At 38.4% G+C, this 16,150-nt stretch overlaps 1 protein-coding gene across 13 annotated transcripts in view; it reads right to left on the reverse strand.

Moving 5' to 3' along the window:
- Positions 1 to 426: 426 nt before the first annotated feature.
- LOC107104026 (transcriptional enhancer factor TEF-5-like) overlaps positions 427 to 16,150 on the reverse strand; it is a 45,429-nt gene continuing 29,705 nt past the window's right edge. For 3 of the 13 annotated variants that reach the window (XM_015403914.1, XM_015403913.1, XM_015403915.1), the window contains 10 exons: positions 10,818 to 10,882; positions 8,813 to 8,875; positions 8,608 to 8,670; positions 3,788 to 3,799; positions 2,868 to 2,993; positions 2,714 to 2,757; positions 2,511 to 2,567; positions 2,029 to 2,093; positions 1,794 to 1,930; positions 427 to 659 (listed from right to left, as the gene is read on the reverse strand). In XM_015403914.1, coding sequence (XP_015259400.1) covers positions 465 to 659; positions 1,794 to 1,930; positions 2,029 to 2,093; positions 2,511 to 2,567; positions 2,714 to 2,757; positions 2,868 to 2,993; positions 3,788 to 3,799; positions 8,608 to 8,670; positions 8,813 to 8,875; positions 10,818 to 10,882 — 827 coding nt within the window. In that variant the 3' untranslated portion in view covers positions 427 to 464. The remainder of the gene's footprint in view (positions 660 to 1,793; positions 1,931 to 2,028; positions 2,094 to 2,510; positions 2,568 to 2,713; positions 2,758 to 2,867; positions 2,994 to 3,787; positions 3,800 to 8,607; positions 8,671 to 8,812; positions 8,876 to 10,817; positions 10,883 to 16,150) is intronic. The other 10 variants (XM_015403919.1, XM_015403918.1, XM_015403916.1 and 7 more) reach the window with 10 other exon arrangements.

Genomic DNA, 16,150 nt, shown 5'->3' on the forward strand with positions numbered 1-16,150 from the left:
GGGCTGGGAACTGTGCCCTTAAAATTGTTTTACAATATTTTGTAGAACTATCTTATTGATAAAATTGACAATAAAAACGCTCTTCAATAATTCTTTGAAGTCCTTCTTAGGTAACTATATAGCTGTGGATGAATGTCTCAGTAATCACAAACACTACTCTTCAGGACACAGATTACATAAAGAAGTGTAATTTATATCACTAAACATACCATAATAATCACATTTAAGCCTGTTCTTCAAATATATACCCCAAAGGAAGAAAAAATGAAAGAAGAAAAATGATAAAAAAAAAAAAAATCAGAATTCACCCTATTTCTTTTTCTGAGATTTTTATCATCACTAATTCTTATTTATCGTTTAAACATTGAATCAAAATTGTTGTCAGGACTAGAAATGTATTATGGAACGATAAATACCCATCCCTACTGCCTATTACTTTGAAAGGGAGTGTTTTAAGCAGTAGACTAAGAAACATAGAAACCCACCCAGAACTTGACGAGGAAGAAAGCATTCTGAGGTCCTTTCTCGTAAAGTTCTTTGAGTCCGCCTTTTTTTTCGGGGAACTTGTCGTAGATCTGTCGGATTTCCACAGCCTCAAGCAGTGGGTCACTGTAGGAGGGATTTGTCTGTCCAATGTGGACGAACAGGTGCTTGCTGTACTGCAGTGGGTAGAGACCAGAGGTTTGCAAATGTCAGTTAAAAACTTCAGAACAACATAACATTTCGGCAAGAACCATAGAAAGAAAGTCAAATGATGTAGAAACCTAATAAGCTTCCAGGGACCTTTTCTTTCCATCTAAATTAAAATAAAGTCAATTTCTGTATCCATATACAATTAAACAAAAAGTTAATTTTGATTGAGTCACACCAAAGCACAATTAGAGCTGAAGTACGTTTAAGTTAACCTTGCGCTGCAAGCTGAACTGTCACGAGATCTGAGTTTTCAGTCTCTTAGACTTATTTCGACGCATACAGCTTTACAACAGTGAATGAGCAGCTTACAGCAGTGAAATTAGCATTTTCATTTATTAAGTACAGCAGTGATCAGAAGAATATCGGGCAAAATGTAATAGAAACATTGAGGTGAGTTCTATTTAAAGTGATTTGTAAATTCGCCATGTAGTCTAAATATGATGTTTAAATGTGTGATGCAGAGTCTAACAACAAATACATCTTCAAATACTCCAGCTAATACGTGCATCTCGTAATAACCAGCGAGTCAGACCAATGACATTCAAGCGGTGTTTTTTGGGGCGGGACATGTAGGAATGATGACAGTCAGAAGGGCCTTGCCGGGTCTTAAAAACATGGCTACGCTGGAGGACTCACCTGTCGCTACTGCAACTGACTCAGTTTTAGCTAAAATAGATTAAAAATTTCTCATTTAAAAAAGGAGCAAAGAGAAGAACTTTGTGCATTTGTAGATGATGATGAAAAATGTCTGCTTTTTCTTCCGTCAGAATTTGGAAAAAGTTTAATTTATCCGCTTAATCCACTGAAATGTCACGATTCACTGCTACGATTGGATGAAAGTGTGTTATGTAAGGTGGGTACTAGCTGGCACGTCACCCAATCAGCTCAAAGTATTGTACTAAACGTCTCTCCTTTTCATGAAAAGCCACAACGGCAGTCATCCAACACTGATAAAGTAGAACTCAACTCAGTATCATATCGATCTGGCTACTCCCAAGTTTTAAGTATCTCATTAAAGCCACCAAAATGTTGTATGATCTCCTATGATCACCACATGTTGTATGTTTGGTAAGACTATGGCAGTGCAAGCTTCAACTTACGTTGTCCATGTCTCTCGGCACCTCCATGAAGGCTGAGTACTCCAGCATTCGCAGTTTAGATGAAGCGATTGTCCGATCTTGCCACACTGGAACTGCAGTCGCTGATGGTGCAGGAGGGGGCGCCAAGGGCTCATAGGCTGGGCAAAGACACAGGTTTAAAAAAAAAATACAAATTTTAATAACAATGACAAAACAAATAAAAATAAAACACTTTCAACAATTCTATGTCACCTACATGGTATGGGCTGTTGTACAGGTCCTGGTAGGGTTGAGTATGGGGGCTGTACAAAAGGTTTAATGCTGGAAGACAATAAATGACCCAGTCAGACAAAAATCTTATCAGATGTTTGTAGCAAATACTTCCAACTTTGTATCTCTTATTGTATTAAACTATCAATTTGAAATAGAATAAAATAATGTGTTGCTGCACCAGCTAAGCGTTAAGTTCACCTTTATGCTACATAATAGTACAAAACAGCACCAGTTAATACTTTCCTGACAAATCCCAGAAAACCAGTTAATGGTTTTGGTACTTTTTATACACTAATCCATATCAAGAATTTTATTTTGTTTTTCCATTTTTCATTCACATTTAGTCACTTCAATAACTTGGTCAAGGTAAATTCAACAAAAGTGAAACAAAAATAAATACAGTTCTTCAGGAGGATTTGGTGCTGTTTTGGGATTAAAATCAGATCTTTTCTAAGGAGAACTTACACATGGCTGGTGCAGATGGGCCCAGGAGTCCTTCCCGGGTTGACATCTAGAATCATCCTAGTGTTGAAAAATGTTATTAGGTAAAAAAAAAAAAATGCAATACCCACCTGACATAAACCATACCCTCATCACTGATTCACTCAATTATTTTTTTTTTGATTTATTTGTTGTACCAAGTATTCCTGATTTCTGTGTTTACTTACTCCTGAGATGGTCCTGGCTGTACTGGGATTTGAGCTGTCCAGAACTGGAGAAAGAGAGACAGGAAAGGGTTTTATGTTTTGTTTTTAAATCATTCTTTTAACTGCGATAAAATCTGTTTGCATGCAGTTATTTCTTTTTTATTAATCTACTCACTCGAGGTGGTTGGTATGGGGCAGGAGACAGAGGAGGAAGGTGATTCTTTATCATACTTGGTGAAACAATCTGTGCAGATGACAGGGCAGCCATGTTCTGAAGGGCTTTGTCTTTGGAAGCTTGATCCTGAAAAGCAACAGAAAAATAATAGAGAAATAGTTGTATGACCTGTCTCGAGAACATCAGGGCTGAATGTTTGACAATTATTTCAAAAATAACTAATCTAGCTGTCAGCTGGAAATATGTTAGCCTAGCAGTAACACTATGCAGTTCTGATTAAAGAGCAGCTGTCAGAATGAAACAGAGTGAAGGACAGAGAGATGAAGCAGCGTTGATCTGATTATACAGTAGATGGTCAGTATGTTATTAAGGAAATTACAAGAAAAAAAGAGTACAGTGATTTAAAGTGGATCCAAGTGATTGCAAAACCCAGGAATAAAGAAAGGTAGCTAAAAATGTCTAAAGCCATTCAATCTAAATGCAAACGTCCTGAAGCTGTTACTCATTTTGAAAGAGTATAAAACCAAACTTTGGGATTTAAGGAAGTACGTCAAAAGACTTTTAAATATACATATGCTTTTTTATAAATTTTTTTCCATTTTAGATTGTAAAATAGTTAACTTTTGGAATCTTATCTCTGACTATGTGAAAGAAAGACACCTAAGAAGTAAGAACCTGTGTAGAGAACAACACCTAATGCAAAGCAAGCAGGGGGTTTGATTTCTGGCAAAGGCTGAGGGGCGAGAATGCTACATCAGCAGTGCTGTGTTAAGAACTTTTTGCTTAAAGGTTGCCTTATAAACGGGATAGCAATGGGGTGGGACCCATATCTGCAGAGGGTCGTAGCAAAGGGATAGTGCACTAGTATTGCCAAACAAAAGGGAGCAGGGAAGCATATTACAGAAGGCAGTTTCACTTACCAAATTCATCGCCTGAATCAAAAAAGAGAGAAACCATTAGTATTGTGCACTTCTGTATAATGTTTTGATGCTGTCTTCTAAGACATATAAAACTGACAGTGCTTTTAACTCTAAGGTCAGTGTAAAATTGCCGAGTTATGTGTAAATGTATTGTTCAGCTAAACAAACCATAACCGACAATCTGCCAATAACTTACTAAACCACAGTTGTTTGGTATTTTTTGAAAGCAAAATATGTATTGTATTTTTTTTCATTCAAAAAGCTAAAAGTGAGATATGCGAATTATTTATATGGAACAATGTTTTATTGTCTCATTACTGACCTAAAGGAGCATAGCAGAGTTTTTGCAGATGTTAGACCCCTTTGGGGCAAGTTCGAATGACACTAGTGTTGTGATGCACAAGGGAGAAAAGGAAAACAATTGCAGTTTGCAGCTGTAACGGCACGGGTCTCTTGTTTAGACAGATTACGGATTACAGACTCTGGTGTTGTTATAAAAACTGAAATTATTTTAAATGAAATTTTTCAAGGCTGAAAGGGCCTCAATAATGGAGCCTAATTGGCATTTATGGTAATTTATGGTTATTGAGAAAAACTTATCTTACATGTCGAGCAATTTTTATGACATGTATGGAACAAAACAACAACTTTAAAACATATAAGGAGAATTTTATTTTAAATGTTCAGTAAGTGATTTAACTGTGTTAACTTTGCATGTAGTTTATAGTTAGTTTAATTTAATGACAGAGTGTAAATAAAATGTTAAATTAACTGGTTCTGCATGTGATTGTCCATGTGGATCAAAAAAACTCCAAATCATCCTGACTTAATCATCCGGCTTGTCTTACTCACAGAAATCTCCCTCAGGTTCTTGCACTGAACGTGAATTAATTCATCACCACGAACAGTTAACCCACTCTTTGGCTGCATGGCAAAGACATTCCGATCAGCAGATGGAGAAGTTTACAGAAATGTTAAAGGAGGGGCATAACAGAACCACTCCTGTGGGGTTTACCCCCTCTACAGCCAGCACAACCACCATTTGGAGTTCTCATTTTCATTTTGCCAAACTCCCCAAACGAGAGCCTTTTGCGGGTGAAATTGGAAGTTGTTGTGGATTTCTGTTACAATGTTCACTAGTTTTCAGTCGATCCCCAATGTCTTTTTGGTTTGATAAGGACATAATCTCATTCGTGATTGGAATATTGAGAAGTCGAGCTCTGCAGTGAACTGAAGCAAGATTTGGGGGTGAGTTTCAATTCCAAATTTGACCAGTTTATCTCTGAGTTCAAACAGACATTCGGATATACCTAGTCAGTTTCTTACATTTCCTGTAAGACGTTGAAATTGAAATAGGGTGAAAAGCCAGTATCAGACTTTACCATTAAGTTTTGAACTTTAGCAGCCTCTTCAGCCTGGAATCCTGAAGCGTTAAAGGGAGTTTTTCTTCAAGTTTAGATGAAAGAATTAAAGGAATAGTACACCCAAAACATGATTAGCCTTCATTTTCTACTCACCCCCATGCTGAACAACACTCTGGAGTACTTTTTTGATATCTCAAATGCATCTGGAGATCTGGGAGGCTTCTTGCTGTCTGCTGACATTCAAATAATGGAGGTCTATGGTGACCGAGACAGAAAGGTCCATAAAAGTCCTCAAAAAACGTTTCAATATTCCTCCATACTGCTCGTCCAATGTATTCCAAGTGTCCTGAGTGGGTAGCATTCAGAATTTACTCGAAACAAAGTCATTTAGAATGTTTTTAGAGCATAAACAGTAGTGTATAGGATTTCCTGAAAGCGTGCGCCTGCGAGTTCACGACGCTTCGGAAACCGCGGCAGACCAAACCGGATGAAAGTGCGCATTCAGCTCGGCAAAGAACTCATGCTCTTCCTCAACACTGAAGTCCTCAGACATTTTTCTTTCGTTGTTTCTTTCTTTGCACAGGTAAACAGCACATTTCTTCTTCTACGCTTGCATTATCGGCAGAGCAGACGCTGAATGCGCACTTTCATCTGGTTTGGTCTGCCGGCTTCCGTAGCGTCGTGAACGCGCAAGCGCGCGCTTTCAGGAAATCCTATACACTACTGTTAATGCTTTAAAAACATTCTAAATGACTTCGTTTCGAGTAAATTATGGACGCTACCCACTCAGGACACTTGGAATACATTGGACGAGCAGTATGGAGGAATATTGACACGTTTTTTGTGGACTTTTATGGACCTTTCTGCCTCGGGCACCATAGACCTCCATTATTTGAATGTCAGCAGACAGCAAGAAGCCTCCCAGATCTCCAGATGCATTTAAGATATCAAAAAAGTACTCCAGAGTGTTGTTCAGCATGGGGGTGAGTAGAAAATGAAGGCTAATCATGTTTTGGGTGTACTATTCCTTTAAGGATAAACGTGAGCAGAGAGGAGTCTAAAACTAACCTCCCTGCCTATTCACCTGGACAACAGATTTTGAGAGGGAGCTTTACCTCTTCCACAATCTCATCTTCCTGATTGTTCACTACCTTCTGACTCTTCCAGGCTCTAAAAACAAAAAACCATTGCCATGTCTAGGCAATACCCCAATGACAAGGAACCCAATATCTCAACCGTCATTCAACCTTCCTGCTCTGTGAGGGCGTTATTGTGGGAAATAAATGAAGAGGTCCTGGAGGCTCAGCAGTCCAAACCAGATGCTGGAATTGGATCAATGAAACAGGTATATGATTTTTCTTCCATTAGGTCCTGCCTCACTCACTGGGCCAATGGCAAAATTCTCCTGCCATCCTGGAATCGACTGGACTCTCACACTCCATAAATTACATTTCTGGTGGCCTACATGTAAGGATGTTCAAGTCTGTCTAGTGTGTGCCCAAACAAAGCAAGTTACTCGCCCCCCAGTGGTCTTCTTCAACCATTACCCCCCTACAGTAAATGTCCGTGGTCACATATCGCCTTGGATTTCTTAACTGGACTACCACCATCTAAGGTGGTACTTTTGGATTAATCGGCCCATTTTAAATCCAGGCAGTGCTCAGTCTGTCTGTGGTTCACCTCAATCTGTCAGATCATTTAACAATTCAACCTGCTTTTTATGTATCTCTGATCAAACCTGTCCCGTCTAGTCCTCTTTGCCCTGCTTCCAGTAAGCCTACACCCACCCGGACATTGGTGGGCACCCAGCCTTCACTGTATGAAGGATTTTGGATGCTCATCGCTGGTCAATTGGGAGGGTTATGAGTCTGAGGAAAGGACTTGGATCGCTCCTTCCTGTCACAGAGAGGATCTTTGCTGATGCCTGAGCTGACCCGTGTTGCAGCACACTTGAGAATATTTCTCAATCAGGATGAATAGCATGTATATACGGAGGTAAAGGATCATCTCTCTTCCCTGGATGATTACGCCCTGATGGTATTCCTGCCAAAGATCTAAACCAGGAATATCCTTTTTGGTGAAACGTGTCTTCTTGTGAATCTCTTTTAATGTGTACTCTGTTATTGTTACAGGCAACCAGTAAGCCTCAGTTCATCTCTTATCTTCATGGAAAAGGTCTGACCTGTGTGCAGCAGTTCTCAACCTTAATCATCTGCCTGCCTGCTTTCCAGCACATCATTTCTTTCAAGTACCAACACTCTCTGATCTCACTCACATTCTCCTGGACCTCTGGGGTACAGTCTGCAAAGCCCACTGAATAAAACCCCTTCAGATTCATGTTACCTCCCCTTCATCTCTCAAGTGGGCAAATCAATCTGCCATCATTTATCATCAACCAACTCCTTCCTGATCAGACTAAATTCGCCCCTCAGACCAACCAGAAATTTCAACTGACTTCCTGCAGTTCTCCGCTTCCAGATTCTTGTTTCTTTTATAAATGAAACCTTAAAATTCACTAGTTCTCTGTGTGAATCTGCATCTGGGTCAATAAACTACAAACCATCGTGACAGTTTGTGCAGACATTAACAGGACACAGCCTACACATGGCCATCTCTAAATATATGACTACCTATTTTGTCTCTAGTTACTTTAACTGCAAAAATGTTAGTTGAATGGTTATCCCCATAAAGCCCAACTGTTTTTCTTCAATGAACCACATGGGGGAACCCAATCCCAGCTTTGGGAATTACTACTTTGGAGATTGAGTGATCTTAGGGATTTTAAATTAATCAAATGTTTGCTCCATAGAAAATAGTTGTGTAATATGTCGAAGAAATACAGGTGGATTAATTATTTCATTGTGAATATGCAAAAATTATTTAAAAAGCATGGAAAGTCCAGAGGAATTTGAATAAGACAAGCCAATAAGAAATGTAACAACTAGTTTAAAAGATTAACTTTATACTGAGTATTACAAAATACCTTAAAAACAGAAAAAATACAGTAGAAACTGTAGAAAAGTAAAAGGAGTAGAAAATAGAAAGAAAAAGTAGTAAGAAGTAGTAAGAAGAGTACAGTAAGCTGCAGAGGAAAAGAGACAGAGCTGGAGCAACATGCAGCTAAGTTGATTTTCTTTATACCAGCTTTTTGCAGTACATGCTTACGTAAAGCAGAGACTGCAGTTGCAAACATTACAGCTTGATTTTAAGAACCCTGCTCAATGCTATATGAATCTCAGACTAACAGACCTCTGTGTGTGGGTGTATTGCATGCAAAAAGCAAGACTAGCAAACTTTAAAATATAAATCAATGGTTTTGTTCACAGCAATCATGCATCTGCTCATTTGGCAAAGAATGGCCTTACATCAAAGCAACGATTGATAATCAGATTCCCAAATTAGCTGAATAAGCGCATAGCTAAGCGTGTACCAGCCCTGCTGAGGTGAAGCGCATACCTTTAGCTTTGACTGGATCTCGCGAGATTTTCTCCGGGCGAGAACCTGCAAGTGGCTAGAAACCTGCACAGAAGAATAGCCAAAAGGAGGGAAGAGGAAAGAAGACAGGGAGAGAAAGGACACAGGGAAGAAAGGGAGAAGCCGTAACCAAAGAGGAAAGAGACGCCCAGTCAGTGTTGCCGGGAGGCAGGCCGGCGGCACCTACCTTTATACCCGCCTGGTATTCACGAACTTTCTTCCGTGCTAACACCTGTATGTGACTAGACACCTACAAGGGTGTGAAACAGTTTTCAGGAAATAAATAACATGCACTCAAATTCCTACTTACACACACACACATAAAAAACATGCATGTGCACACATGTAGAGGGTATACACTTATTTACAGGAACAACATAAATATTCAGAGGGCAGAAGATTTCTGAAAACAATGAAAGCTAAATTTAAAGGATACAGATCATAAAATACCTTTTATTAGATTACCTTTAAGTTAAACTGGCAGTTAGTTATCTGAATCATAATGCTGATGATACACAAACATAACACAGCATCAGCAGAGAAGTATTTATGGTGCTAATTGGAAAAAAAAGTGTGAAGAAGTTATTGCTCTGAAATTCTGACCTAAATCTGGTGTTACGATACAGTAAACACATCGCAAAAAAAAAGAAAGAAAAAGCAAACCTTAATGCGTAAATGTCTTGAATTACCAATAAAAAAATCAAATACTCCTGGATAAAGCTGAACAGTTTAAGTGAATAGTCATTTAGAGTTTAGAACCTTAGGTAAGTTTAACAACATTAAAGGCAGTAATTTTGTCTTATTTTTTAAATTTTATCATTATCAACAGCAAGTATTGTGGGTTATATGCATGGGATCCAACCGACAGAAAAACAAATATCAAATTTAAAACCATTAAATAAAAAAAAAAAATGTAGTTTAGAGTACAGATAGACCGATACAGCCACTAGAAAATATTTTTGGCCCATATAATTGAGGGGGAGATTTGCATTAATATCAACTGATACGTACATACATTTGCTGATTCATTAGCACATTCAGTATCCATGTCATTAAATCAAGTAAAATATATGTATCGCTGCTCACTCCACTTGCTATCCATTGTTAATATTTTCTTTAATTTGTTTGTGGAACAAAAAGACCAATACGACAGTCAGACAATATTTTGTCTTTTATATTCTGCATGCTGAACTGGAGAGCTCCTTCAGTGATAAACTGCGGCACCGTAAATGCACCAGGGAGCGTTATCACAGATACTTCCTTCCAGCAGCTGTAAGACTCTATAACCACCACTGTTCCCAAAAACCTCAATAAGTTGTTACATTCATAATTATTTTCATACTTTCATACTTTTCATTTTTGTCTTGGTCAGTTAAAAAACGTACTGTCATTTTGCACATCTCTGGTGTTTCCATATCCACTACTGTAAAAATGTCCACAGCTATATATTGATAAAATGTATAGTAAATTGTAAAAACACTGTAAAGTACAATATTTTATTTTGTTTGTTTATCTCTGCCACATATATTATTATTTTTTATACACCTTTAAAGTCCACATTTTCCCACTGTTTCACAATAAAGGGATGTTCTATTATATTCTATTCTAAATAAAATGATACAATTTTCTTGAATTTATTAATAAATGTTTCTTTTTTATTGGTACTTTGGTAAAATTTTTTATCATTGTGTCATTCTTAATCATGTAAATAAAGGAAAAGAAAGCAATATTGGCCAAAAGCCAATATTGGAACCTCGTCCCAAAAATCAGCAGCACAGATCAGGGATCGGCATGAGTTGGCCTAAAAAAACTTGTATTAGTGAAACTCCAGTTTGGAGGAGTTAACATTAAAATAAGATTGCAAAAAATACCTACTCCTACTGTATAGTCTGTACAGTTTATTTCATGGCTGATACCTTATTTGTTTTTAAGGAAACCGCTAAACTGTTTTTTTGTGGACCAAAATTTGATAACGTCTTTTAAAAGATAAAGTTCTTTTCATCAAAGGGACTATTTTACTTTTTTGGAAAAAAAAAATCATAAAATAAAACCAGACTTATTCTTTAACATTTTTGACAGGTATTGATCAAACTAATCGGTCTCTTTGTGAACCGGTTTACAGTAGCATAGACAATCTTATAAAAATCATGCATGTGTTTTTGTTTTGTTTTTCTTTGTAAGCACTAGTTTACCTGCTTTCTTGTGCGGGTTTTGCCTGTCCTCAGCTTGATGTACCTTGCTATCAACTCATTGCGACCTATGAAAAAAAGAGAAAAAAGAAATAAAATTTAAAGAAAGAACAGCAAGCACTAAACCATTTCTCAGTATATCCCAAATTGGACAGCAGATGGCGCTGTTCTCTTAATCTCAAAAGGAAAGCTGTGCCCCAGAGTTCATCTTGAAATCAGTTGTTAAGATTAACAATCCAGCCATTGTCTCCTGTTACATATTATCTCATTAATCAGTACAAATACTTGGGTTCATTTCTTTTGCCTTTAGGTTTTGATTTACTTATTTAACATTCACTAGTGTCACATTGACATACAAACTACTTTCAAACATTGCTTAGAAAACAGAACCAGGTTTTTCTAAGACATAACCTTTAAAGTTTTTTTAAGACTAATGGAAATTCAACACCTTGTGCAGTTCAAAGCCCTGTAATCCAGGGTATAGTTTGTTCGGTGCGCATGGTTTTAGAGCAAACTAGGTTTTATCAAATGGAAATCCTTGGTGGTGAATGGACAAAACAAAAGGCTGCCAGATATTGCCTTAAAGGAAACTGAGAGCAGAGGACTTTAAGGTTTTTCTCTGCCAAGTCACGCTTATTGGGTTTTTGTGGAAATTGGACTGAAACGAGAGGCTGAACCACCATATCATTAGAAATAATGCTTCTAAATTTGCTGACAGAAAATTATGCTGACAAAACTGGTCAAGACGTGCCTTTTTAAACCCAAGGCGTTTAACAGCTTTCTAGATGCATAATGACAGGAGAAACATCTTGTATTTGGCCTCTAGAAGGCACTGCTTATTGCAATTACCATAAAAGTACCGCAAACCATCTTCAGCAGGCTTAGAGCACTCATCGTACAAACCAACCAGTCAGTCCGGCAGTCGGCCAGCAAAGCAGAGCTGAGCCATCTGCCGATACTGAGGAAGCCCCTCCCCCTGCTGCCCCAGGCCAAGGATGGACACACCCGCTTCAGCGCCTCCGCATTCCTCACATTCCTGAAAGCCTGTCACATCTGTGCTGGCCAGTCTGATTGGGCCTACAGACACAGAGCTTGGCTGAGTGTACACATGCTCAAATGGACCTCCAGCTCTGGGAGAAACAGGGTTAGAGCTGGAGTGAACCTCATCAGGCTGGGGTGGAAGGGTGGTTCATGGGGTATAAAGGGGGGAAGAAATGGCAGCTGAAAAGGGCAGGGGCTTGTGGAGAGAGCACAAAGCCATAACTGTTTCTGCCAACAACTGCCACCTGGCAGCAAGGCAGCCTCTTTTCCCAAAACAGCACCTCAGTGTGACCCCACAGCTAACGGACAACAGCACCTGCTGCTGACCATCGAAGCAGAGGGTGGCAGGGAAAGAATAACGCCTGTTCAACCCCCACCCAACCCTCACACTCAATCTTATGCTGCTGGAGAAGAAAGAGTAAACATTGCATCACTGAGGTGTAAAGATTTTCACTAAAATGTCAGTTACTCTACTGTATACTGACAAACACAAGACTGAATTGTATTTTTACAATTAGGTATTAAAAGAAAAACAATCCAGTATATATGATATACAAAACTATATATTTAATTAATTTATTCTCTTTACACAACATCTGACAGATACAGTATGTGATCAGGGCCAGATTTAGAAAACAGCGGGCCCTCTGGACTAAATTGAGTATTTTAACATACACCTATGCTGTTAAAAGACCATAGAGTGACTTTTTAAAATGCCATAATTTCTAGCAAATTGTCTATCAATGCAAAATTAAAATGTTGCAGTTAATATGCCAGATATGTATTTGGCAATAGAATGCCTTTATAGAAATGTACAAAATGCAAAGCTGGCGTGGAGCATGACGTTAAAGCCCACTGTTGTTCCTTCACCTTGGACTTACTAGTTTCTGTTGAACATTTTAAAACATAGCGTTAAAGAGAGCAAAGAAAAAAATGGTCAAAACTTGAGGCCATATATTCCAAATATAAATATCACCAGTTTGTGGATGGAAATGATACCAGCACAGGGTCAATAAAAAGGGTAAAGACCTTTATAAACCTAAATAAGAGAAGCTCAACATTAAAAAATAACCAAGATTAAAAGATAAGCTGATTACAGCAACTCATCCCGGTAATGATCACCTCTGTCAGGGTTTTTTCTTGTCAAAGAAGACCCAGTAGAACTGGTTGTATCGGATGGCAGTTTTTATTTTTCTAGTCAGAATGCTTCCTTAAACTTTTTACAAGAAATGATGCACAGCACTGTGGGTCTGCAGCTGCAGCAGCTGACATCTGCTCCAACTTGAGACCGTGGTGAGGGGGGTTAGGTGGGGGTGATGGGGTGGAAAGGGAGTCGATGGTTATGTGTGGGTCAGAAAGCCAAAGGTCCCCATTTCAGGGAACCAGAACAGGTGAATATAAACAGACACACTCTTATTCGTCTGAGTTCACAACCTCATTGTCCCCGGTGTTGCACTTTTCTCTGCAGCAGCACATTCAAACCTCTCATGATTGTTTCGTTGATTGCTCAACAGTCAGTCAGATAGCTGCAAGCTGCCATTCTTAACTCCCCTGGCGAGACACACCCTTCCTTCGCTTTTTTTTTTTATATGACCACTGGAATTTTCCACTTTCACGCTAGGATAGTGAGTGAAAAGGTAATCTTTATTCAGACATCATCTACTGCTCCATCTGAACCCTTTTAGCTCCCTTATTTTCCTCCCTCCTACTAAATTGTTAACATACTGCTCAGCCATGACTGAAAACATTCCTAACATCTCAGCGAGGGAGCTGACAGGGAAGCACCAGGCCTGCTCAGTCATCAAACAGGCCATGTGCCTACATCCAAACACTTAAGTGCTCCAACACCCCTGCGCATGCATGCAGCGAACCTGCCGCTAATTCGGACCTCCAAGGTCAGAACAGACACTAACCATCTTCTGGCACGTTTCGCCATTTTCATACCCAGAGTGCTTTGCAATAGTAACAGCTGCAGGGGTGTGGAAGCAAAGAGGCGTGTGCTACACCTGTCGAGATCAGAAAACGCAGGTGAACAGCGTGTCAGCACAACCCCAAGGCAAAACAAGAAGGATTACATTTTTTTTCCAAAATGCTTCCTCTGAATTCAGCGTTGGAATTTAAATGTGAGCTATTTATCTTAAGCAGAACAAACCTTAAAGGATTAAATATTCTCAGATGGTTTTTATTTTAATATTTTAGTCAACAAATACCGATGAAAATTTTGGTCATGGTTCTGCTCCAGTCAGTTACAGCAAATCCATCCGATCTTTCGCTAGAATAGGAAAATACAGCATTATGTCATCATGTAAAATTAGTCTGAAGTAATTTTGTTTTGCTGCTTTTTTGTTGCTTTGAAATCCATATTAATAGTTCAAAAGCATTTTATTGGATTCAGGCCTGAAGTCTACAAGTTTCATTCTTTTGAGATGTCATTCTGTTGTAAACTCATCTCATGCAAAGCCTCTCCAGATCATGTGTCATATTTTCTTTCCTATTTAGGTACACAAAGCCTGTCCTCCATTTTCCATCATATAATTGGCAGGTCTAATTATATTTCATTAGATTATATAAGCTGACAGATATTTAATGTAATATAATGTGCTTTACATGAGTAGCTCAATGAATCAATATGGCAGATAAACAAGAAAATCAATAAGCACACAAAAAATTAAAACAGCGTTTTCAAATAAAGCAGCATTAGAAAAGTTGTGATGAAAAACAGCAAGTTTGGATAGATATTTGGAGTGTTTAATGTAAAATTGTGAGTTTGTGTGAGTTTTCATTCCCATATTAAACATCACACCGCAGGTAAATCACATATTTACACCAAATGTTAACACTTATTCTGGTTGGCTTATTTAACCACTGCTACATTTCAAAAGAGTGATTATTTCTGTTGAATTCTGCAAGAAAGCTTTTATCGCTTAAAGATTTAAGCCAAATAACTATTCCAATGGTTTGAGACAGAAAAGACTAATTTATTTGGTGTGCGTTTTAGGATGCAACCTTTTAACTATTTCCTGAAACAGCTCACATTACTCTTCCTTGAACTCTCAGTCACCCCAAAGTTATCTGAATGAAAATAAATGCCAATGGTCTAGACAGCCTTGTGGAACACAGATTACGCTTGTATAAAACTGTCCACTCGCTAATGGAATTTTGCTAAGGTTTCCCACCAAAAGAAAAAAAAAATGTAAGAAAAAAAAAAATCCTCGCAGAAAAAAAGTGGAATTCGTGATTGTAGTGATGACTTGTCTGCTTTTGGAGGCCACTGAGAGTCCGAGACTGCAAGGTAGACAGTATTACATGCAGCACAATCGTTAACATTCCCCCAACCTCACGTCAGGGCAGCTTTTAGACATCTGAGGTAATCACCTTGTGCGAGGGCTTCTTCTGGGGCATTCCTTGGCTCTGCCAGGAGAGCCTCAGATGACTTATTGTAAATGGAGAGGGTGTTTAGTGCCTTGGGGAGAAAAACAGGCTCTAAAAGGGGTCCTGACAGTTTGTTGCTATGGAGGAAAGTTTGTTGCTTAGCCTTCTTTATTGCTGACAGTCTCACAGCAAACCATGAAGGACGACACAGCTCTGCCAAACAGGAATGGAAACTTATACGGTTCATAAAAAATTAAATCATCATATATGCTTGTATGCAGAGAAATCCTAAAATAAACTTGTAGTACACAGACTCTGCCATATTGAAAATTATGCATTAAAATACTTTACAATAAGAAATCCTTTTTTTCAGAACTGATTTTAGGTTTTACTTTATAAAACCAAATAAGGTCTCAATAAGGCTGTGGCCTTATTGAGACAACTTCAGATTCAATCTGCCATTTTCATTATCTAAGAACAGGCTTATTTTAGCTGAAGGCATCACATTTAACTAATTATTGCCCTTAGAAAATTACAGATCCTAAAGGATAGTTTTTTCACCATATAGTGATGCCTGCAGCATATTTACTTGATTTCAACCACGTAGGAAGACATGATCGCACAAGAAAAACCACTACCATCTTCAGCACAGCGTCATTTACACTTGATCACAAGATAAACCAGGCTGCCACGGATTTTTCTAAATAACACTGCCCCTGTTTGCTTGGAACTAATTGTGAAGTGAATAGAATCATTTCATTTCTAATTAATTAGTCAAATATGATAGAGCTTAGAGGTATTGATAAGGCATGGAAATTTTATACAAAAATGCTCAGTTGAGCCTCCAAATAAAAGAGGAATAAATGAGAGTCTGACCTACAGAGGAAATAATTATTTTGAAATTCTTGCTCGAACTATTTAGG

This window comes from Cyprinodon variegatus, unplaced genomic scaffold, assembly GCF_000732505.1.
Source record: "Cyprinodon variegatus isolate N-32 unplaced genomic scaffold, C_variegatus-1.0 Scaffold1595, whole genome shotgun sequence".
Classification (NCBI taxonomy): Eukaryota; Metazoa; Chordata; class Actinopteri; order Cyprinodontiformes; family Cyprinodontidae; genus Cyprinodon; species Cyprinodon variegatus.